Source organism: Girardinichthys multiradiatus, chromosome 2 (genome assembly GCF_021462225.1).
Source record: "Girardinichthys multiradiatus isolate DD_20200921_A chromosome 2, DD_fGirMul_XY1, whole genome shotgun sequence".
Classification (NCBI taxonomy): domain Eukaryota; kingdom Metazoa; phylum Chordata; class Actinopteri; order Cyprinodontiformes; family Goodeidae; genus Girardinichthys; species Girardinichthys multiradiatus.
In genome coordinates, this window is record NC_061795.1 from 23,377,836 (window position 1) to 23,402,688 (window position 24,853).

General features: G+C 38.8%; 1 protein-coding gene across 1 annotated transcript; it reads left to right on the top strand.

The window, feature by feature from the left end:
- Window positions 1–1,850: 1,850 nt before the first annotated feature.
- myo5c (myosin VC) lies at window positions 1,851–24,155 on the top strand. Its single transcript, XM_047387073.1, has 40 exons — window positions 1,851–1,984; window positions 2,248–2,358; window positions 2,449–2,620; window positions 3,928–4,072; window positions 5,182–5,338; window positions 5,423–5,566; window positions 8,295–8,376; window positions 8,789–8,896; window positions 8,986–9,092; window positions 9,177–9,442; window positions 9,534–9,615; window positions 9,702–9,842; window positions 9,934–10,053; window positions 11,924–12,007; window positions 12,154–12,285; window positions 12,360–12,457; window positions 12,546–12,632; window positions 12,717–12,828; window positions 13,940–14,151; window positions 14,237–14,402; window positions 14,484–14,630; window positions 15,177–15,341; window positions 15,463–15,556; window positions 16,681–16,744; window positions 16,812–17,086; window positions 17,170–17,233; window positions 17,315–17,395; window positions 17,499–17,679; window positions 17,765–17,858; window positions 19,201–19,264; window positions 19,343–19,511; window positions 19,594–19,678; window positions 19,765–19,857; window positions 19,963–20,117; window positions 21,388–21,477; window positions 21,571–21,721; window positions 21,814–22,099; window positions 22,180–22,354; window positions 22,440–22,520; window positions 22,632–24,155. Exons 1-40 carry the CDS (start codon window positions 1,958–1,960, stop codon window positions 22,782–22,784), a joined length of 5,220 nt encoding a protein of 1,739 aa, XP_047243029.1. The 5' UTR covers window positions 1,851–1,957; the 3' UTR covers window positions 22,785–24,155.
- The last annotated feature ends 698 nt before the right edge of the window (window positions 24,156–24,853 follow it).

Sequence of the window (24,853 nt, forward strand, 5' to 3'; positions counted from 1 at the left end):
GAGTAAAACTGGTTCCTAAATGCTTTTGCATGTATTGAGATAGTCTAGGTTTGTATCCGGTTTCTTTAGTGGCGAGGATCCTAGATAAAACCAGCACACCCTCTTTGTCAAGCCGCTGTCATGAGACAGAGGGGGGCGGAGACAGTCAGAAAAAAGTCCCGAGCAGGTGAACTACAAGCCGGCCTGGAAGTGGAGAGGTTCTTCCCCTGGATGTTTCAAAATAAAACACGAATTAACAAAGCCTTCAATTTACCACTGATCTGTTTGCTTGTTTCATCTTTAGGTTCCTGGGCTGGGTTACCCTTTGCCCCTTTTCCTTGTTCCTTAATGGTGATTAAATATCCCACTGAGATATGGGACACTCCTCTAAGAAGCTGATCCAGCATCCGATCTCACTCCTTCCTTGGACATAAACAGGTATTAAAACCTGCTAGAGACAAAAATGACAAATGTGATACATTGCAAATATGTCAAACTAGACCTTACAATAGATTTTCTCTTTCTGCTGGTGGTAAACATGTTTCACATACAGAGATTGTATTTTCACCAAGTTCAGAATAAAAAATAAAGAAAAATCATACCAGGAAGCATCTTATTATTGTTTTTTTTTTTTTTATGGGGTTTTCTGCGTAGTAAAAACAAGCTTCAATAAAATTTCAACTGAACGCTTCAAACCGGTCAAGCAAGCACCAGCTCCATAAATTAAATTAAAAGTTTGACCAAGTATCTCCACACTATGAAGACAAGTTACACTACTGCAAGACTGGGATTTTTTTCCTGTTTTTCTTCATAAAAATCAAATCAAATAAGTCATTTCTATTGATTTGCGCTGCATTTTTTAATTAAATACATATCAATGCCAAGTTGGACAAATAGATTTTTTAAATTATTTAAAAAAGAGGAAAACTGTCAGTGAGTTCCAGTATTTATTTGTTATTCATGCGTATACGAGTTTTTTGGCCTAAATAGCAAGCCAGATTTAAATCTCCGACACTCATCCAGAATAAAAATCCTGTTAGAGGTTTTGGTTTTGGTGTCCACCCCAATATTGGGATTGACACACAGTTGGGCACCTAATTTTAAAACATCTGAACAACAACCAAATAACCGTTCAGTAAAACTGAAAATGTTTATTCACAGAAATAATAAGCTACAGTAAATTACATGCAATATGGCTTTAGTTGAGATGCTTGGTATCTCTGTTGCCTTGCAGCAAGAAGATCCTGGGTTTGAATCCCAGCTTGTGGACTTTATGCATGAAGTTTGCAAATTCTCTCCAAGTACGCTGGTTTCCTCCCACAGTCCAATGACTGATAGGGCTGATAGGGCTTATAGACAGTTGATGCAGTTGGTAGCACTGTTGCCTTGCAGCAAGAAGGTCCTGGGTTCGACTCCTGGCGGGGGTCTTTCTGCATGTAGTTTGCATGTTAGCATGTGTGGGTTCTCCCTGGGTTCTTCAGCTTCCTCCCACAGTCCAAAAACATGACTGTTAGATTAATTGGCCTCACTAAAATGCTGTTAAGTGTGAATGGGTGTTTGTCCTATATGTCTCTGTGTTGCCCTGCGATGGACTGGCGACCTGAAACTAAAATGGACACCTAATCTAAATAAGTAAATAAATAAATAACTTTTGCAACCAGTTGAGGCTCATCTGCTCCTGTCTTAGAGTCATGATCATAAAAAATATTAGAGCTGTTTGAGCACATTTGTAAGTGTTTAAAAAATAATAACAATAACAATATCTTTAAGCCAATGACATAGTCCTACATTCTGAATATCTTGAGTTGGACCTTTATTGTGAAAAGAGTGCCCGGAAGCCCAGCGCTCCTTGTGAAACTTGATTGGGGATTGTTTTATAGTAAGAAACAAGTGGCGTCACCGAGGGACTTTGTGGTAACTTAGAAAGCACAGAGAAGAAGCAGGTGCTAAATAAGACCGAGAAAAAAGAGGCACAAACATGGCTTTATCTGAGCTATACACGAAGGTAAGAGAAAGTTGCTGATTGTTTCTTATACTTTTATTATGTTTGATGTATTTGACATTTGTACAGACATATGGAAACTTCCCCAGTGTCTTGGCATGTTGTGGTGATATCATGCAGTGTGGATCTTTTAGAAAATAGAAATATTTATGTACAATTAAAGTAATATTTAACCTTACCTATGGAAAATTGTTCTGTAAGAACTACTAAAGCACTAATAAATTACATAATTATGTTTCTTTCACTCTTTATACCATCTCTTTCAGTACAACAGAGTCTGGATACTGGATGAAAAACATGTGTGGAAATCAGCTGAAATCACAAAAGATTTCCACTCAGGCGATAATGTTCTTGAATTACTTCTTGAAGACGGCACTGTGAGCAAAATCTTACAAATAAAATGCAACTTTTACATGCTGAAAATCAGCAGCTGACCTAACTCTCCCATATGATTGATGCCTCCATAGGTGCACCTCTACCCAGTTGACCCCTCCAAACCAAAACTGCCCCCTCTTAGAAACCCAGACATCTTGGTGGGTGAGAACGACCTCACAGCTCTCAGCTACCTGCACGAGCCTGCAGTCCTGCACAACCTCAGAGTCCGATTTGTCGAGTCCAGAATCATCTATACCTACTGTGGTGTGGACACGAGAAGCCCTTTATTTTTTTACTACAGTGTCTTGATAAATTATTAATACTTGCTTTTTGTGGGATTTCATTTGATTGACAAAAGAAAGTTTCACAGTAGCCCTTTTACTCCGATACCTTTAAATAGAATCCAGTATGGCCAAATAGCTTCAGAAGTCACCCAATTAGTAAGTACAGTCCATCTGTATGTAATTTAATCTCTAATAAATACAGCTGTGGAGGCATCAGAGGTTTGTTAGAGAACATTAGTGAACAAACAGGCAGGTCAGAGACAAAGCTGTGAAGAATCTTAAGGCAGCTTAAAACTGACATGTAGGGCTTGCGAAGCATCTAGCTGAGAAGCAGCCAAAAGGCACATAGTAATTTTGGATGAGCTGCAGAGATCCACGGCTCAGTTGTGAGTATCTGTTGACAGCTTTTAGTTGTGCACTACGTGTTTCTGGCTTTTACAGAAGAGTGGCAAGATTGTTCAGTTGTTGAAACAAGGCCAAAATAATTCCCTTTTCAGTTTGCCATTCGGGACACACAGCGAACATGTAAATTGTTCTGGTCATATGACCGAAAAACTAAACCTTCTTTTGATTTGTTGGTGGGTTTTTTTTCCACATATACAAAATACTATGTGTGCCCATCGCCATAAACACACCATGTACCCAATAACATGGCTGTGGGTGCATCATGCTGTGGGTGTGTGTTTTTTTTCTCAGGGAGAGGGAAGCTGGTCAGAGTGGATAGGGAGATGGGTGAAGCTAAATATAGAAATCCTGAAGGAAAACCTGTTAGAGGACTGAGGTGGAGGTTCACCTTCCAGCTGGACAGCGACCTTAAATGTTCAGCCAGAGCTACACTGGAAGGGTTTAGGTCGAAGCTTATTCATGTGTTAGACTGTCCCAGACCTATATCTCATTGAGAATTCTTGAAAGTAATTTAAATTCGATGTCCACAGACAGTCTTCATTCAATCTGACTCAGTTTTAACTATTTTGAAAAGAAGAATGGACAAAAATTTGGCTCTACAAACTCAAATGAGTGGGCTGAATAAAAATGTGTGCCTCACTTTTCAGCTTTTTATCTGTAAAAAAGGTTTGAAAACCATTCATCATTTTCTTTTCACCTTATAATCAGTGGCTACTTTGTGTTGTTCTGGTGCACAAACCCCAATAAAACATTTTAAAGTCTGTGCTTGTAAAAGAACAAAATGTGGAAAAGTTTCTGGGGTAAAGCACTGTACATCCTTCATTCTGAGACAGCTGCCACGCTGCGCCTTTGGCTCAGGCTCTTCTGGTTCCTCTTTTTCAGGTATCATTCTGGTTGCTGTAAATCCTTATAAACAGCTTCCTATCTATGGTGACGCAATCATTCATGCCTACTCAGGCCAGAACATGGGAGACATGGATCCTCATATATTTGCTGTGGCGGAGGAGGCATACAAACAAATGGCCAGGTAACAAAATATCAAATCCCACTGGATATTAAAGCTTGTAGGCAGATTTTTCTCCAACTCTCTTTGGATGTAGTTTGTCACCTATTGTGGTCAGTTTTTTGTTTTTCTAATTTATATTAAGATGAAATGCACGGTCTTGAAATCAAGTTTCTGCCTACGCATGGTGGCGTCACATAAGGCATAAAGCGACTTATTAGAGTTCCTTTGAGTTTTGTATTTGTCTTGTTGCTTTTTCCTCTTTATTTATGACTTCAGACTCCCCTGCAGTGCCACTACAGCCATATTCAATCAATTAGAATATGAGGCTTGTGTGTTAGATTAAAACTACCTTTCTAAAATAATAACCTGTAAGCAGGCATTAAGTGTACTTTTACTGTAATTAAGCCCTCATTGGTCTGATGTATTATTCTAATCTTAAATGTCTTGTTTTCATTAGCTGTAAGTGGAAAATAATTATAATTAACAGAAATAAAGACTTTAAAACAGTCCGTGTGTAAATAGTCTGTATAATGTGTATTACTTAGTGAATTGAGTTACTGAAATATATGAACTTTTCAATAATGTTCTAATTTATTGAATATGACTGTATACCGGCAAATCACATAATGTCTTAAGGTGGTACATGCAGATTATTGGCTCATTCTACGAGAGATAAATTGGCATGGAAATCAACCTGCTGAAAAAATGAATATAATCAGATTTTTTCCTGGAAAATGTCTGGGGCAATCGTTGCCATCAATGTCAGTATCCATCTTGGATTGGGGGTTGTCCGAGAGAAAATCTGGCTCACACATGTAGGGCTGAACCCTTGCATCTCAAACTGAGCTTGAATGTTTCAGAAATCGCTTGTCCATCATAATATTTCTTAATGCCAGTGGTCACCTAGATTCACGTGCCTCGTTCACATTGACCCAAAAACACACAAAGCAGAATTAGCATTTTCTTCCTCAATAACTTTTTTTAAAACTGTGTTTTGTGAAATGCATTCTTCATTACCACTCTGTGTTTTAATTGTCATTTTACATTTGCTAGTTAAAAATAAACTACTGAACTGTGTCTTCTATATAATAATCTGGTTATTGCAGCTTATATTGCCTTTTCGCTAACAGGAATCATAAAAACCAATCTATCATTGTGAGCGGGGAGTCTGGAGCTGGCAAGACAGTATCGGCACGTTATGCTATGAGGTACTTTGCTGTTGTGAGCAGATCTGGAAGTAAGACTCGAGTTGAGGACAAAGTGCTCGCTTCCAATCCAATCACAGAGGTACAATTTTACTGGACATTTTGTAGTTATTTGTTGTTGTTACAACAGAAATATGCTCAAAGTTGTTAAAAAAAATTTTTTCAGGCAATAGGAAATGCAAAAACCACCCGAAACGACAACAGCAGCCGGTTTGGAAAATACACAGAGATTAGTTTTGACAGGAAGTATCGGATTATCGGCGCGAACATGAGGACATACCTCTTAGAGAAGTCCAGAGTGGTTTTTCAGGTAGGGTCTAAACCAGGGATCCTCTATACATCCAGTGCCTTGCAAAAGTATTCATACCCCTCGAACCTTTTACCGTATTGTAATGCTATACCCACAAATTTGTATGTGTTTTATAGAAACTTTATGTTACAGACAGCCTAGTAGTGCGTCCTTACAAAGTGGAGGGGAAAAGATACATTGTTAATTTGAAAAAATGTTACAAATAAAAATCTGAAGATGTACACACGTGGACAAAATTGTTGGTACCCCTTGGTTATGAAAGAAAAACCCACAATGGTCACAGAAATAACTTGAATCTGACAAAGGTAATAATGAATACAAATTCTATAAAAATGAACAAATGAAAGTCAGACATTGCTTTTCAAACATGCTTCAACAGAATTATTTTAAAAAATAAACTCATGAAACAGGCCTGAACAAAAATGATGGTACCCTTAACTTAATATTTTATGGCACAACCTTTTGAGGCAATCACTGCAATCAAACGATTCCTATAACTGTCAATGAGTCTTCTGTACCTCTCAGCAGGTATTCTGGCCCTCTCCTCATGAGCAAACTGCTCCAGTTGTCTCAGGTTTGAAAGGTGCCTTTTCCAGATGACATGTTTCAGCTCCTTCCAAAGATGCTCAATAGGATTTAGGTCAGGGCTCATAGAAGGCCACTTCAGAATAGTCCAATGTTTTCCTCTTAGCCATTCTTGGGTGTTTTTAGCTTTGTGTTTTGGGTCAATATCCTGTTGCAAGATCCATGACCTGCGACTGAGACCAAGCTTTCTGACACTGGGCAGCACATTTCTCTCTAGAATCTCTTGATAGTCTTGAGATTTCATAATACCTTCACAGATTCAAGACCTGTGCCAGATGCAGCAAAGCAGCCCCAGAACATCCAGCCCCAGAGCCTCCTCCATGTTTCACAGTAGAGACAATGTTCTTTTCTTCATTTTTCCATCCGTGAACATAGAGCTGATGTGCCTTGCCAAAAATTTAATTTTTTGTCTCATCTGACCATGTGACATTCTCCCAGAAGCTTTGTGGCTTGTCAACATGTAGTTTGGCAAATTCCAGTCTGGTATTTTAATGATTTTTTGCCCTTGAGCTTGAAGTTCACCTTTAATCTCTTGAGAAGTTTTTCTGGGCTCTTTTGTCACCGTTCGTATTATCCGTCTCTTTGTTTTGTCATCAATTTTCCTCCTGTGGCCACATCCAGGGAGGTTGGCTACAGTCCCATGGAGCTTAAATTTCTGAATAATATGTGCAGCTGTAGTCACAGGAACATGAAGCTGCTTGGAGATGGTCTTATAACCTTTACCTTTAACATGCTTGTCTATAATTTTCTTTGTAATTTCCTGAGACAACTCTTTCCTTCGCTTCCTCTGGTCCATGTTGAGTGTGGTACACACCATGTCACCAAACAGCACAGTGACTACCTGTAGCCCTATATATAGGGGCTGATTAATGACTGATTACAAGAATGTAAACACCTGTGATGCTAATTAATGGACACTCCTTGATTTAACATGTCACCTTTGGTCACATTATTTTCAGGGGTACCATCATTTTTGTCCAGGCCTGTTTCATGAGTTTATTTTTTAAATAATTCTTTTGAAGCATGTTTGAAAAGCAATGTCTGACTTTCATTGGTTCATTTTCATTGAATTTTTATTCATTATTACTTTGACAGATTCAAGTTATTTCTGTGACCATTGTGGGTTTTTCTTTCATTAACCGAGGGGTACCAATAATTTTGTCCACGTGTGTAGCGTGAATTTGTATTCAACCCCGAGTCAGTACTATGGACCACTTTCTCTACAAATACATCTGTAAGTCCCTTGGGGTATGCCTCTGCCAGCGTTGCACATGGTGAGATAGAAACATTTCCTGATTCTGTTTGAAAATTAGCTTGAACATAGTCAGATACACATCCCCACAATAAACAGGAAAAGGGTTATGTGTGACTTTTTCAGCGGGCCAGAGGTTTTTTAGTTTTGGTCTCATTTGACCATAGCAGCTTCTTGTTTCCTGTGTCTCTTACTTACATGTCTTGTGGTAAACTGGCAACAAGACTTCTTATTGATTTCTTTCAACTATGTCTTTCTTCCTACCACTTTTCTATAAGTGCCAGATTTGTAGACTTTACAACCAATAATTGTTCTGTCACAGTCTCTTCACCTGAGCTCTGGACCTCTGAAGCTCCTCCAAACTTACCCTGGGCCTGTTGGTGGCTTCTCAGTTTAATGCTCTCCAATCCTGGCCTTTCTAAAACTGCTTTAAAGTTCTCCAAAACCTTATCTCTGACCTGTCTGCTGTGTTCCTTGATCTTCATGATGCTGTTTGATCACTAATGTTCTTTAGCAAACCTCTGTGGCCTTCACAGAACAGCTCAATTTATACTGAAAGTTAAAGTATACTTAAAGTATACATAGGTGGACTCTATTTACTAGTTAGGTGACTACAGACGGAAGGCAGTTGTATTGGATTTTAATTAGTAGTATCAGAATGCAGGGTATGAAAATCTTGTATTGTTTTTCCCTCCCCTTCACTGTTGTGTGCTGTTCTGTCATAAATGTCCAATAAAATACATGCACAGTGAAATTGGTGGTTGTAACGTGACAAAATGTGACAAAGGTCAAGAGTAGGGCATTGTATGTGTTTTCCTTATATCAAATTAAGCATTTAGTTTTATATATTTTATATCTATATTTTTTGTTGTTCTGTTGTTTTTTGTGCAGGCAGATAATGAACGTAATTACCACATTTTCTACCAGATGTGCTCCTGTGCAGACTCAGCAGAGTTCAAGACCCTGAGACTGTGTAAGTGGTTGTTTCTGAAGGTTGGACGCACAGCTGCCTTTGTTTTACTGGTGGCCTTAAACCATATAACAAATAGCTAGTAATAAAGGATTAATGTAACCTGTCAAGTTTTATTTTTTTATTTTTTATTATCACAACTCTTAAAAAACACCTGTCGTACACTTAAAAGTTTGTTTTTGTACTATTTTAATTGAAAAATAAGATGGTTGCACTTCTTTTGTTAGATGTTTTAATGGAAGTTATTGTCTTTCACTTAAAGGTCTCTTCATGGTGTAGGGAGCATAAGTCTTTGATATGGGGGACCCGGTTGCCTCAGAAGGGCATCTGCTGTAAAATCTTTGCCTAGTCTGTGTGCAAGTTGTAATGACTTGCTGTGGCATCATGTTTCAGTATTGTGCTTATTCATTTGCAGTGAGCGCAGATGAGTTCAGGTACACCAGCATGGGTGGTGACGTAACTGTTGAAGGTGTAGATGACAAAAAGGACTTTGAAGAGACTCGACGGACTTTCTCCCTACTGGGTAAACACCTATTGAGTCTCCATCCTTATTTTTCTGTATTTCTATGTGTGCTTTAAGTTGTTTTTTGCTAACGTTTCCCTGATATGCAGGTTTGAAAGATGACTTTCAGTCAGATATCTTTAAAGTTCTAGCTGCAATATTGCATTTGGGGAATGTGGAGATCAGAAGCTCTGGGGATGAGAAGTCATCAGTTCCTGTAAGCATTTTTCAAAATAAAATGCATGTTGATTTTAGAAGGGCTTCCAGATGAAATGAAACACTTGATGCATATATCTTGCAGTTGAACGATCCACACCTGGCGGCGTTCTGTGACTTGCTGTCTGTAAGCACAACTGAGCTTGTGCGATGGCTCTGCAATCGTCGGATTGTTCTGGTGGCTGAAATGGTTGTAAAGCCGGTGGCCAAAGAGCGAGCAGTAGCCGGCAGAGATGCTCTGGCTAAGCAGATCTACGCCCACCTGTTTGACTGCATTATCACCAAGATCAACAAGGCGCTGCAAATCCCAGGGAAACAACACGCTTTCATCGGTGTTCTGGACATTTACGGGTACTACAAATAACCCATCCCTTTTGATCTTTTTTTTTTGTGCTTTTTCCTCTTTTCTCTTCATCATTATATTTTTTGTTATTGTCATCAGGTTTGAAACATTTGACATCAACAGCTTTGAACAGTTTTGCATCAACTATGCAAATGAAAAGCTCCAGCAGCAGTTTAACTTGGTATGAAGCATAATACTACACAGTTGCTTCTCCAACAATTTGATTTATCAGCTTTAAGCGTTGCTGTTATGTCTCTTCCTTTTCAGCATGTTTTCAAGCTAGAGCAAGAGGAGTACATGAAGGAGGACATCCCCTGGACGCTAATAGACTTTTATGATAATCAGCCTGTCATTGACCTGATTGAGGCAAAGATGGGGATCCTTGACCTGCTTGATGAAGAATGTTTAGTAGGGGTTTTAGATTTTTTAAGCTATTTTTTAAAATCTCTTGATTCCCTGCTTTGTTTCTTACTATATAAATATCTTATCCTTTTTGCAGTTTCCTCAAGGAACTGATCAGAGCTGGCTGCAGAAGCTGTACAACTACTTAAAAGCCAATCCCCTGTTTGAGAAGCCCAGGTTAAATGAGGCATTTGTGATTCAACACTTTGCAGACAAGGTGGAGTACAGTGAACCAGTGTCCACATAATGTCTCTTCAAATAAATATAATTTGCACGAGAATTATACTTATTATTGTGGCAGTCAGGTTTATGATGGGTGCATGTGTTTTGTTACTTAAGCTGTATCCTACTAAGGAACAGCGCTGTACCAGGAATGTTCCCATGATTTGATCCCTTTCTCTTGTCTATACATTTGAAAGAACATTCTGCACCAAGTGGTAAATATGTTTCTGCAAATAGTGAAAAAAAATCCATCCTGTTTTTAAAGGGGGTGTCCCTCATATTTTCTTTTCACCACAAAACAAATATGAACAAAGCATTAGAAGTTAATACAAATCTAAAATAACAAGAATAACTATTTTGATAACCAAATTTTTGAGGAATTATGAGTATCCTTCTGCTGGGATCTCAAACAGCACTTAGCCCTACTGAACATAAATAGTTATATAATGTTGGGGACCCGTATAGATGACTGCCCGATTGTTTCCTCACACCCGGTTTGCTGCTGAAGCTTTTACTATTTCTTCCTCTGGGCTTGAGAGCAAAGAAGTTACAGAAAAGGAACACTCTGGTGGGGTGTCCCTCTGATGAATCATTTGCAACCTGTACATGTGAGGGTGAAAATCTTCTGACTGGAGATGTAAGGGATTGCTGCCCAAGGACTGGGCCATCTGGGAGTGCTTTGGGATGGAGGAGGGGCCCATGGCCATGCTAGCTGCTTGAGTAATAATTGTTTTAATTTTTTTTGACATTAGAGTTCCTAAATGTCTGTAATAGCATCAGACAGATTTGCTAGATTTGAAGGGTTTGAATTCTTAAATATAGTGACAAAACCCCTAAGTTGGCAAGAATGCTTGACCCAGCCTTTCTCTAATTATGATGTATTATGTATTACCTTGCTCAGTGTGCTTGGGTGCTGGCTGTGTCTTCAGCAGTAGGCCATGATGCTCCCTCTCAGTAAAAAGACGACTGTAACCTTCCATATAGCATCAATGTTTCATTATAGTCTCTGTTAAAAACACAAAAACCTGCAATTTTGGGCCAAAAAAAAAAAAAAATGGTGACTTTTCCAGAAGCAAGGGTGACTGCTGCAAACCTTTAAAGTCCCTCCATCCTCTTTGAATCGCCTAAAGTATTAAAATACTTAATGATTAACTCCACCATTAAGACCAGCATGTTTCTTCATGACTCCAGTGTGAAAACCATAAATAATCTATCAAATTTATAACAAAATGTATTGGAACAGAAAATCACAACATAACATACATTTCTGCTCAACATTTTTCTAATATATTTTTATCCGTTTTCATTTTAATCACTGAATGTCCCTCTGCATTTTTAAACAGCTCAGCTGCCCCCTAACAACTGTGCTAACGTTCTCCTCAGTGTACCTATCAGGCCTTCATTGAAAATCATGATGTTCTGAATAAGTTTTGCTACTTAATTAGGTAGTCATTTAATTTGTTGTTTTAGTATTATTTACAAAAACAGAGAACTATCCATTCAAGAGGTGCAAAATTCGGTTTCTGCAGCCCTAAATGCTCGGTGGTGGGATCTGGTCGTTTTCTAATCATAAAAAGCCTTTAAAATAGGTTGTTAAGACCAATCAGTTATCATTATCATAATCATGCATGCTTTGGGACTGTGGAAGAAAGCTTTTCAAAACTCATGGGATTTATCAACAATACATACCTTTAGAAGTCAAAGATGACATGACTGCACCTTTATGACTATGCTAAAGTACCAAGGCGTTCAATCAAGAATTATTTCTGTACTTTCTAGCTACGTTTCTGAGGTTCATATCTTCAAACACAGTGATGAAGCCTGTTTGTTCCTCCTGATTTAAACTTTGACTGTTTCCCGAGCAGGTGGAATATCAGTGCAGAGGTTTTCTTGAGAAGAACAGAGATGCTCTTTATGAAGAACTGGTGGACACGATGAGAGCCAGTAAGGTGATCTAATTTACAATAATTTATATTTTATTTAATTTACAATATTCATTACAAAACATATAGGGACTGTCCCCCTTTTACAAGCCATGCAAAGCAGGTGTTTTTTCCCATATTAACACATTTCTTCTGTTTGCACCTGTTATCAGTTTTCTTTTCTGGCTAACTTTTTCCAAGAGGAGGGGCAGAGCCCAACAAACAGTAAAGGCGTCAAAGTTAAAGCAGCCAGGCCGTCTGTGAAACCAGCCAATAAGCAGCTGAGGACCTCTGTGGGAGATAAGGTGAAGGCTGAAGGGTAGAATGAGCTAAGTTAGCACTTGTTGTGCTTTTTCCTGAACATTGTGTTTGGATGCAGTTCCGCAGCTCCCTGTCTTTACTGATGGAAACGCTGAACGCCACCACCCCTCACTATGTGCGCTGCATTAAGCCTAATGATGAAAAACTCCCATTTGAGTAAGTTCTTGGGAAATTTTATTTGCAATATTTAACATTCTACTCACTAAAGCCATTCCGCGGGGATAACTTGTTTGTCTTCTTGTAGATATGACTCGGGGAGAGTGGTGCAGCAGCTGCGGGCCTGTGGAGTACTTGAAACTATTCGGATCAGTGCACAGAGCTACCCATCCAGGTGACTCTATTTGTGTAACTTATGACACACGTACGCCTGTTAATTCTTTCATTGAAGAATCTCATATGTTGTTTTTGTTTTCAGATGGACGTACATTGAGTTTTACAGCCGATACAGCATCCTGATGTCGCATGTGGAGGCGGACCTCAGTGACAAGAAACAAACCTGCCAAAATGTCCTGCAGAGATTGATTCAGGTTAGCTATGATTTTTATTATCTCTCAGTAGAAGTCTTAATGTGGACTGTGTCTTTCAAATGTTTACATACCTTCTGAGACTTTAACGCAATTTGTCATGTTTCAATGGTGAACGTCTGAGATTTTATATAACAGTAATGTATAATTTTTAAGTGGAAGAAAAATTACTTTTTACAGATAAAAACATGAAAAGTGTCATACATTTGTGTTCAGCGATCCATATTATGAGAGCCTTAAATAAAATCTAGTGCAACCAACCACCTTCAGAAATTCTCTAATTGATAAAGTTCACCTGTATGTCATTTAAACTCAGTTTAAGTACAGCTGTTCCTTGCAGGCCTCAGTGGTTTGTTGGAGAACATTATTAACCAAGCAGCAGCCCCTATGAGTCAGTTGATGCATTTGCTGTATATAGCTCCATCTATTAGCATCTTCCATGTCCCTGCTGTCCCACAGTATGATACGGCCACCACCATGTTTCACAGTAGGGGTGGTGTGTTTAGGGTGTGCGGTGTTAGTTTTTGGCCAAACATAGTCACTTACCAAAAACTATTTATTTTTGTCCCATTTGACCAGAGCAACTCCTTCAGATGCAACTAACAGGTTTTCTGTAAACTGATTCTCCCACCTGAGCTGTGGATCTGTGCAGCTCCTCCAGAGTCACCATGGGTGTCTTGACTTCCTCTCTGAGCAGGACTCTGCTCGCTTGGCCTGTCATTTTAAAACTGCTTTAAATACAACTTTCTCCCTGACCAGTCTACTGTTCTCCTTGGTCTTCATGATGCTGTTTGCTCACTTATGTTTTCTAACAAACCTCTGAGGCTGTCGCAGAACAGGTGGACTTATACTGAGATTACATTAAAGATGGACTTTATTTACATGGTCTATTACAGGTATCAAAGCAAAGGGGGCTGAACACAAATTATTTGTCAAAAATCTTTAAAACCATGTATCATTTTCACTTGGTGTTGGTCACTAAAAGTTCAAATAAAATAAGTACCTGTTTGCATAACAAAATGAGAACGTGAAGAAGGCTTATAAAGACATTTGCAAGGTACTGTGTGTGTCTGTGTGTAAACGTGTGTCATTGGCCTTGTGCCTTCCTCTCCAGGACTCCAACCAATACAAGTTTGGCCATACAAAGATCTTCTTCCGAGCCGGACAGGTAGCTTATCTGGAGAAGCTGCGCCTGGATCGACTACGAGGAGCATGTGTGACCATTCAGAAGCATATCCGTGGATGGAGCCACAGGAGAAAGTACCTGAGGATAAGAGAGGCAGCCATCATCCTCCAGCAGTACATCCGAGGAAAGAGGACAATCCGGTTAGGGCTGTTGACTTGCAGTGCACAGAGTTTTGTTGGGCACCATATTGTAAAACTAAATAAATGAACATTTGCTATTTTTTAGTAAAATAGTGACTGCTGAAACACTGAAGAAGGGCTGGGCTGTTGTGGTGATCCAGAGACACTGGAGAGGCTACCACATGAGACAAATCTACCAGGTAGTCCGTCTGGCCTCCATCACCATCCAAGCCTTCACCAGAGGTTGGATGGCCAGAAAACGCTACAAGAAGGTCTGGAAGTGAGCTGCTGTTAGATTCTGATTTGTGAAATATATTATTCTGCATGACTGAAAATTTTATTTAACCTTGCAGATGATGGAGGAGCACAAAGTTCTGGTTCTGCAGAAATATACCAAAGCGTGGCTTGCCCGACGACGTTTTCAAACCATGCGTCGGCTCGTGCTCAACGTCCAGCTGTCCTACAGGGTGCAGCAGCTCAAGAAGAAGAATGAAGAGCAGGTAAAAATACTTCCTAAAGTATTATTCCAGAGTACAGTTTAAACTGTTAAGCTTAAAAGTATTCATAAACCTGGCAGAATTGGGTTTAAAGTAATCATTTGATTATACCAACATATCTTTTTTGCCTGGAAGTAATATTATAACATGTTGGAGTGGTCCAGACTTGAATCTGATAGAGAATCTGTGGCGCAAGTCAGAGAGGTGATGTCAAGGAAGCCTCCCAACCTCAAAGACCTTTTCCCCAAAGAGAAATCCTCAAAATACCAGTGAAAACATGCAAAAAGCTAGGCATCACCTATAATTAAAGATTTTTTTTATGTTGCAGTGCCAATAAAGATTTTCCAATAAGGTTATAAATCATTTTCAACATGCAATTTTTAAATAAAATGTAAATAAAAAGATACATATTTTCTTATATTGATACTCTTGCATTGTTTTATTATATTTTGACAGATTCCATCCTCATTACTCATCACAAACCGTTTGTCATTTAAATCTAAATCAGCCAGGCATATGAATAGATTTGAGTCTCTGTTTCCCTGACAGAACAAAGAGAATCGAGGATTGATGGAAAAACTGGCAAGCCTGGCCAGCACTCATTCCCAAACAATGGAGAGACTCCACAGTCAGAAGGTGCAACTGGAAAAACTAACCAACCTGAAGGCGTCTCTGGAGGAAAGAGAAAAGAAAGCAAGAGAAGAGGCCAGCCTGGTTAGTCTTAAAATAAATGCCTGAACTTTGAGATGTTTGTGTTCACTGCAACGTTTTGATTTTTTTTTTTTTTTTGTATTCTCTGAATTAAACAAATGTGACTCCTTTATTCTTGCTGTAGACAATTAATCAGCTTCAAAAGCAAGTAGAAGCTCTAAACCTTGAAAAACAGAACCTGGAGACAAAGCTTGAAGCTTCCATCAAAGAGGCCAAAGGTAAAAACAGTCTGGATTTTTATATACATTAGCACTTGAATTTTCTTAAAGGTCATTAAAGTTAGATGAATAAAGCCAGAAAGATTAAAGGATATTTGAGGAAAAATTTAGAAACAATTTTTAAAAATAAAAAAAACCAAAACGTTTTTTATGAATATGTTTACTGACGAAAGTCAGTTGAGGATCTTCCAAGAGTTGCAGTTGCTCATCAGGTTTAGCAGTTAAAACTTTGGACTCAGCAAGTACACGTTTTTGGGCAGCAAGAAGTTGGACACTGCAAAACAACCTCAAGCTGCTGCACAAGAGTTTGCTAAAGAGCTTTTGGACAAACCAAAAGTCTTGTAAAATATGTTTTGCAAACATCTGAACGCAAAATGAACTTCACAATTAAGTTCAATTCAGAGGTATCCAGTGAGGAGGAGAATGTCAAGAAAAATGTTGTCTCCAAGCTAAAGCTAAAGCTTGGAGACCTAACAGATCGGCACCCTACCCACAATTTTAAAAGTGGATTGTGGTGAGCCCAGCCTCTCTGTAATTCACCTCAGTGGGGAATAAGTGATTGGGACAAAAACTAAAATTCAAACGCTAAGGTTTTGGGAGAATAACTTATCATGAGGTAAAGTTGTGTGCTCCAGTTATGACCAGCATTCTTACTATGATAGTTACTGCCTGGAACTATGTCATCGGTATAGTTTATATTAGACAGCAGCTGTGTAAGAGGTCTCACTCCATTCTTTTTCCTTACATGTTTGTGCTTTTGTTTTACAGAGCTGTGGGTCCAGAGGTTTTTCATCAGAATAGTGCTAACTAGAAATTCATATACTTTGAAAAAAACAATACACTGACTATTTGTAATATTAGGTTTAATACTTTATATATTTGAGGTTTATATATGGTTTACATGTTTTTTGAAAGACTAGATTTTAGGCTTTCTGGCTCAAAAATACATTTTCCCAGTTTTTCGTCTTCAGGAGGTTTTATGAATTATTGCGATCTTTCACAAGTGGTATCCAGAAATAAAGGATTTGAATCAAATCAAAAACTTTAAACCCCTCTGTAGTCTACAGTGTACACTGTAAGTGAATTTTTTTACCATGTGTGTGACTGGTTTTCACATCTTGCAGAACGTTTTGATCAAGTAAAAAGGAGCCTTGTGGAAGAGAAGGAAAACGAAGTCCGGCTTAGAAAGTAAGTATATTTAAACATGCAACATACATCTTCAGCAGATCGATGCTGATAGATGATTCCTCTACAGGATTGCAGAGAATAACACTGAGATCCAGAGACATGACCATGAGAAAGAGCTGGAAACTCTAAAGGAGGAGATAAAGAGATCAAAAGAGGACAGAGTGTGTCTGCAGAGGAAGATTGAAGACGGGGTGCAGGTGAATTCTGATCTGCAGCAACAGGTCATTCAGCTCACCAAGCATGTGAAGGTCATCCCAGAGCTGCGCAGAGATCTGAACAACCTGCAGAATCAGAGAGATAACCTGGACCGGAAGATGAAGGAGCAGTCGGAGCAAACAAGAGGTTGAGAGATTTCACACTATTTCTTTTACCTTAATCTCCTCATGTTAATAAAGCAGTTAGGATGACTGAATATTTTGTTGCAGCTAAAACGAAGGGAATCATAAGACAGCTGCTTGCCGGTGTTGTTGAAGAGGAACAGATTTTTGGGTAATCTGTTGTTTTTTTTCCTGGCCCATTTTGCTTCTCTTTCCCTTTAAGTATTTAATCTCACAGACTGTTTCTGTGAAGGCTTACTCTGGAGGACTCTGAGAAGATTTATGAACTGGATGATGTGCAGGAAGCCTTTGACGGCCTTCAAAAAGCCACCAGGTTTGTAAATTTTACCTGAATTTAACCATGGCATTTCTATCTACTACTTCAGTAAAATACTTCAACACAACCGAACCTGTGTAATGAGGCTCTGTAATTGTAGGTTACTGGAAAACCACCAGAGGGAGCAGAGGGAGACGTATGAGTCTCAGATGGAGGGACTAAATCTAAAAGTGGACCACCTTCAGAACGAGAACAGCAAGCTGCAAAAACTTTTCCAGGAAAAAAGTAACATTAATGAGAATATTCGCCAAGAAGTGTCAAGGCTCAGCAGTGATAACTCGGTATGTTAATGCAGTCTTCATTTTATATTTCATCATGAGGACGGATAACATGCAAAGCTTTGATGTGTTTTACTGCAACAACCAGGCCATACCAGAGCTGAAACTGCAGGTTTCAGAGCTGCAGAGACAAAATCAGGAGCTTGAGGCTATTGCCAAGGAGCAGAGCAGCGAGTTCACTGGTGAGTTTTAGTTTTCATCCAATAGTGTTACAATGACTCTGGTCTCGAGTTTCATAAGGTATGTACAAGTGCATTTCAGTAAAATAGAATATCTTTAAATAAAAATTTAAGTAATTCAATAAAAAAAAAAATTAAACTGACTGTATTATATGGATTCATTACATACAAAGGGATATATTTCGAGTGTAAGTCCTCCTAATTTGTATGATTATGCCTGATGAGAATATGACATAGAACCAATTTAAAAATATTTTTGTGATAGGGTATTTGTTATGGCATACACAATCATGGGGAAGACAGTTTAACGGTCAGTCGTCTAGCAGACAGTAAGGGTAGGCCACACAAATTCATTACTAAAGAAGCTGGCTCTTTCTAAGCATATCAATAGAAGTTAAGTGGAAGGAAAAACTAACGTAGATCTTATTTGTGCAGGGTCGTAAGGTGGCTGGTGTCTTTCTTGTCAGATGAAAGTGCATTTTATGTTTCAATTGAGAATAAATGTCCCAGAGTCTGGAGAAAGAGTGAAGAAGCATAGAATTTAAGTTGCTTGAGGTCCAGCGGGAAGTATTCAGGGCCTGTGATGATTTGGAAAGCAAGTCCAAAGTCAGAACACCCATCTCTCAGGAAACCTTGGAGCACTTCATGCTGCCCTCTGCTGAGAAACTTTATGGAGATGCTGATTAAATCAATCTTTCATGGAGGACTTGGCATCTGCTCTCACTGCTCACAGTACCAAAATCTGATTTAATGACCATGGTGTGCTTTATCGGGCAGAAAACCCATCTGCCTTAAACCCCATTGAAAATGTATAGGATTTAGGTCAGGAGAGAATGAGAGTCAGCACACCCAACCCGGGCTTACTAAACACGTCAGCAGAGCCAGAGGCTAATCACCTCTATAGCACGCTGCACTGATGGGGTAGTTCATGCAAAAGAACCCCTGATCATGTATTAAATGAATTTACTGTACAGTACATAGACATAGTTTACCGTACTCTAAGGTTTCTGTTTTGAATTAACCTCTCCAGACTCTGTTGCTTGCTCACCCTTTTCTACAACACATTTTCCTTCCATTAAGCTTTCCTTTAATAAGCTTGGATAGAACACATACTGAGGCCTTCAAGGAACGCTTTTTAACACTGACCTGGGTTTCATTAGCTGTGAGCCATAATTATCAAAATTAAAAGAAGTAAATGCTTGAAATAACTCACATTGTCTGTAATGTTTAGATTGTGCTTGACTTTTTTTTATTGAATTATTAAAATAGGTAACCTTTTGAAACATATTCTAATTTACTGCCCTGCATCTATACTCTATTGTTTTTCTTCTTCATGTAATCAAAGAAAAAAGTAAGGAGATCACCAGCATTCTCCACAGGAAGATCACAGAAGAAAGCACACAACGCAGGTAAAATGTAATTGTACTGGTAATTTTTCTCAATCAAAGGATCAATATATAATTTTAAACTATCTTATTGCGTTTTAGACACTTTGAGGAGAGGGCGAAGGAGCTGGAGGAGACCAAGGGGGAGCTTCAAGGGAAGATAGAGGAGCTGGAGGAGGAGAGCGAACACTTAAAGAGACTGCAGCTGATGGAGGGTGAAGTGAAGAGAAAACTGAGAGAGGAGACGTCTCAGTTAACTGCTGAGATCATGGTGTGTCTGTGAGCCTCAGAGGTAGAGTATGTGTGTGGAAGGTTTAAAACAGGCAGAAATGCATCACATTTTTTAATTCTAGGACTTAGAGGAGAAGCTTGACCAGAAAGATCGATGGATTAAGAAACTCCAAAATCAAATAAAGTGCCTTGAAATGTCACAGAAAGGTAGAGTTTTATTTTCTACTATACATCAGAAAATCTAAATAAATGTAAATTCACAAAGTTCACTGAATATCCTGTTTCTCACACAGCAAAACACACACCTGCATTTCCTAAAGAATACCTTGGCATGTTGGAGTATAAGAGGGAGAATGAAGCCAGGCTCATCCAAAATATCATTATTGGTCAAATCTTCCTGCTAATCTTCAAGCTTCTATTTGAATTTCTCTTCTCATTTTCACGTGATAATGGTAATACTCTCCTTAAATTCTCCTGCATTTCATTCACAGACCTCAAGCCCAAAGGTGTGGTGGTCAATGTAATCCCTACTCTGCCAGCTTTCATCCTCTTCATGTGTGTCCGCCATGCTGACTACCTGAACGACGATAAGAAGCTAAAGTCTCTGATGAATGCAATCATTCAAGCGGTCAAAAAAGTCATCACGGTGAGGCTGATTTTCAGTTTGGGCTGGATGCTTGACTGCTCTTATTAACAGGATTGGCAGAGCCCATCTAATTTGTATGGTTTCCAGCTTTTAAGCATACCCTTTCATTTTTCACTGGCATTGAATTTGTAGCTTTGGGAGGATTCTTTCAGGTGCATAAATTTAACCCGCATTATCCTTTACAAAACCAGTTTTGATGTGTAACTGGGATCGTTCCAAAGTTGGAACTTTTAATTGTGTCCAAGTTTCAATCATTTAGTCGTAGATTTGAGGTGAAGTCAATGAATTGTCAGTTAGTCCACCTGCTTCCGCACCAGTAACACTGAGAGCGAAACTATCCTACAATTTGATGCTGCCACCACCATGCATGAGTGCTGATGCGGTGTTTTAGCCGAAAAGTTTAAGCTTTGTCTTGTCTCATCATAAGAAAGAGGCAAATTTCCATTGTACTTAAATGTGTCTGTTTTGGAGAATGTGCTTATTTCTTGACCGACTCTTTCTAAATCTCTGACGATGTAAAACTGGCGTTACTGTGGACAGTAATGCTGGTACTCCAGTTATAGCAGGGTTGAGCTTTGGGGGTCCTTGTGTTGCTCTTGAGCATCCTAACCAATTACCATTTAATTGGAGTTGAGAGTTTGGTTGAGACGTCTGAAATCTGGATACAGTTTGGTGTTCCAACAGGACAAACATCCCAAAACCACACAAAAATCTACTTTTGGAATGGTAGAAGCAAGCTATCATTAAGCTTCTGGAATGTTCCCTACTTCAATCGAACAGAAAATATATGGACTATGCTTGTCCTTCCATCAGGAAACCAACCAATTTAGAAGAGCGGTCAAAACCGGAGTTACGCCAGAACCTTGTTGATGGCCAAGAAGCATTTTTAGAAGGCACTTTTAGCAAAATATTAAATGCATATGTGAAACTGTATGTATAAATTTCACCCAGTGTGGAGTAGAGAAAATTCACAATAAGTTAAACCTTGTGCACGCAATTCTTGTGTTTGCACGGTGGTGACAGCATCATGCTATGGGATTGTTTTAGTTCCGATGTTACTGGTGCATTTCAGAGTGGATAAAAAATCATTTAAGCCCAACAAAAGAACGGTTCTGATGCATCCTTAAAGGACCAAAATTAATAGAATATTCAGCGTGTGTGTTACCTTCTTACTGGAACTCTACAACAAACGTGTTACATCATAAAGTCCAAGTGTCTTTTTTTATTTTGCTTTTAATCAGGGTTGATTGCTGACATTTGTCTCCTTCAGGCTCACCAAAAGGACTTTGAATCATTGTCCTTCTGGCTCTCCAACACATACCAGCTGCTAAACTGTCTGAAACAATACAGCGGGGAGGAAGTAAGACGTTCCTGCACCGTTCTGGTTTAACCTGTCTACAGTGGAAAGTATGTTTTTGTCTTGCTTTTTCCTCTGTGCCTTTCCTCGCACTAGGAGTTCCTGAAGCAGAGTACCCCACGTCAGAAGAAGAACTGCCTGCAGAACTTTGATTTGTCCGAACACAGACAGATTCTTAGCGACCTGGCCATACACATCTACCATCAGCTCATCTCTATCATGCAGAGGACTCTTACGCCTGCTATTGGTGGTTTACACAAATCATTATAGTCACATGCTACTTTTTAGGTTGGGTTTTTTCCTGTTAATTAACACATGCTGCTGAATTTGTTCTAACAGTACCAGGTATGTTGGAGCACGAGAGTTTACAAGGAATCTCTAGCATGAAACCGACCGGCTTCAGGAAGCGCTCCAACAGTATGTATAAGGATTCAGAGACATACACCATCTCCTCCATCCTGCAGCAACTCTCTGTCTTCCATTCTGCCATGAGCCACCACGGCATGGAGCAGAGCCTGGTCAAACAGGCCGTCAGACAGCTCTTCTTTCTGGTCGGCGCCACCACCTTCAACCAAATCATGCTCTGCAAAGACATGTGCTCTTGCAGGAAAGGGATGCAGATCAGGTCTGTGGTTTGTTTTTGCAAGATCTGAATGAGAGTAAAGAAGAAGAATGTTGATTTTTAAAGTTGCACTCTTCTGTTAGATGCAACATCAGTTACCTGGAAGAGTGGCTGAAGGAGACTGAGCTTCAGAGCTCCGGTGCCATTGATACGTTGAGGCCTCTGGCTCAGGCTGCCTGGCTGCTGCAGGTCAACAAGTCCACCAATGAAGATGCTAAAGAGATCACAGAAAAGTGCACTGAACTCAACCCTGTTCAGGTACTTCATGTCTCATCTACCCACTTTCTGATGGTTTTTGACGTTTGTTTTACACTTAAGCCCAAACTCGCATCTAACCTTCCAGATTGTCAAGATTTTGAATTCCTACACACCCATTGATGACTTTGAGAAACGAGTGACCTCCTCATTTGTCCGCAAAGTTCAGGTGAGCTTTAGTGTTTACTCAGATTTTACTGTGCAGAGCCTCTCCTAATGACAGCTTTATATATATTAAATACGTCCCTGACACAATGCTCCAATCTTTTCTTTGTTGCAGTCCTTCCTCCAGGAATATGAAGGCTCTACACAGCTGATGCTGGACACAGATTATCGATTCCAGGTTACTTTTCCTTTCTGTCCGTCCTCAACAACTTTAGAGTCTCTGCAGGTCCCCAGCAGCCTTCATCTGGACTTCCTAACCAGGATCTGACACCATAAATTGTGCCTTACTGTATATAGAAGACTTTTTTAATAATACATGTAGAGAACATAAAATGTTGGGCAAGAGCAAGAATTTTAAAGTAATATATTTTCCAGCAATTGTTATTCAAAATTACTTGTAACGAAACTACTTAATAACTGGTGCAATACTAAGGCAATCTCTCAATGCAAAATTGGGACCAAGATCTATAAATAATTTAGCTTTGACTTTTGGGTCAGAACATTAGTATTTTTGTTTTTATTGACTAATTTTTTGCAATTTTTCACAGCTTTCATCACTGATGGAAAAAAACATATTTATTTGCTGCAAATATTATCCGCCAAGACAAATAAAATGACCTAAAATCACATTATTTTTATGCTTTCTTGGTTTGCAAAGCCTTAGTAAAGTGAGGCTAAAATATGAGTTCATTTGTAAATTAGTTCATATTCTTAATATTGTTGATTAAAAAGTATAGCAAAATTGTCCTTGTCTGTTTTTGCTTTAATTCTGTTCTGAATCATTTTAGAAGTCAAGCAAACATTGGATGCATCCATGGAGGTTTGTTTAAAATAACATAACATAAATCTTATGTGTTTTTTTGTTACCTATGTAATTATCTTTTATTTTATATGGGATTTTTATATGATATTTCATTGCCTGATTTAGCTTTATCGTAAAGCGTATTGATCCACTTTGGGTGTTTTATATAAGCTATATGAAGATGTGTGACAGTGACAATGGAGGAGAACTGGTAAATCATTTCTCAGCACTGAATACACCACAGTGTACAGTGTACAGGAACATGTGTTTGTTGTGACTAGAGCAGGGCTCCTGCTCAGTGTTTATATCTATAAAAACATTTTCCTAGCCTGCGTAGTTATAGATGAAGGAAATCACTGTATGGAACATTACCTTTACATATTAATACAAAATTTAAAAGACATTAAAACGAATTAAAAAAACAATTTTAAAAACTGTTTTAGACATTTGTATATTATTTCTCTAAGAAAAGGCTTAAAAGATGTTAAGAAATGATCAATGTTTTAGAGTGGGCCGGCCATAATCTTGAATCTGATTGAGAATCTGTGGTGAAAAAATGAGGGTGATGGCAAGGAGGCTCAACACCAGAGCAAAATTGTCAAAATACCAGTGGAAACATGCCGAAAGCTGTTCAACTTTGTACGAAGTATTTTGTTTTCTGTGATGCAACTGAGAAGGGTATAAAATATTCTAAACATGCCATTTTTGTTAAAGAAATGTGAAATATGCCTTATTGTTGTAAGATGTCCTATTATCTGTTTTGGGAGGGGCCTGTTTCATGTTAAATAAAAAACAAGCTTCTTGTATGAATGAAAATAAATTTCAGTCTAAATCTGACAGGGTTATGCGTGTCTTTTGGCTAATACAAGAATTTAAAAAAAAATGTTTTTTAATTATTTGTATGTTGTTTTCTAAGTAGTAATATATATGTAATCTGGGACCATGGAGCAAGTTGGGACAGACACATCTCTGTCAGCAGATTTGTTTGTTTTTATTTGTTCTGGGATGTTTGAGGGGTTTATTCTATGTTCAGCTTATTTCAAGTTTCTGCACATTATCTAAATGAAATAAAAATGTGGGCTTTGGTTCTGGCCAGGACTTTCCATTTCTTAAATCTCAGCCAGTCCTCGGTGAATTTACTGGTATGTTTCGGGACGTTGTCAATGACACTTTGATACTTGGTAAAATTCATGCTAGATTCTACTGTATTCCATGGTGAGCTGGTGAGGTCCTGCCTGTCCTGGTGTCCAAAAAATTACATTTTACACTCATCTTCCCAAAGAACATTAATGCAGAAGTCCTGCTCTTTGTCTATGTTCTCTCTGGCAAACTTAATTATGGCCTTCAAAAGGTTTCCTCCTTGCAGATGTCCCAAGAAAGGTACATTGGTGCTGTCTAATTGTACACGCATGCACTTTAAAATCAGCTGTAACAAGAACCTGCAGTAGGTTCTGTGATGACATTTTTGGAGATTCCTAAGCGTCTTGCCGTTTGCTTTCAGGGTGAACTTTCTTGAATGGCCAGACGGCATGTTG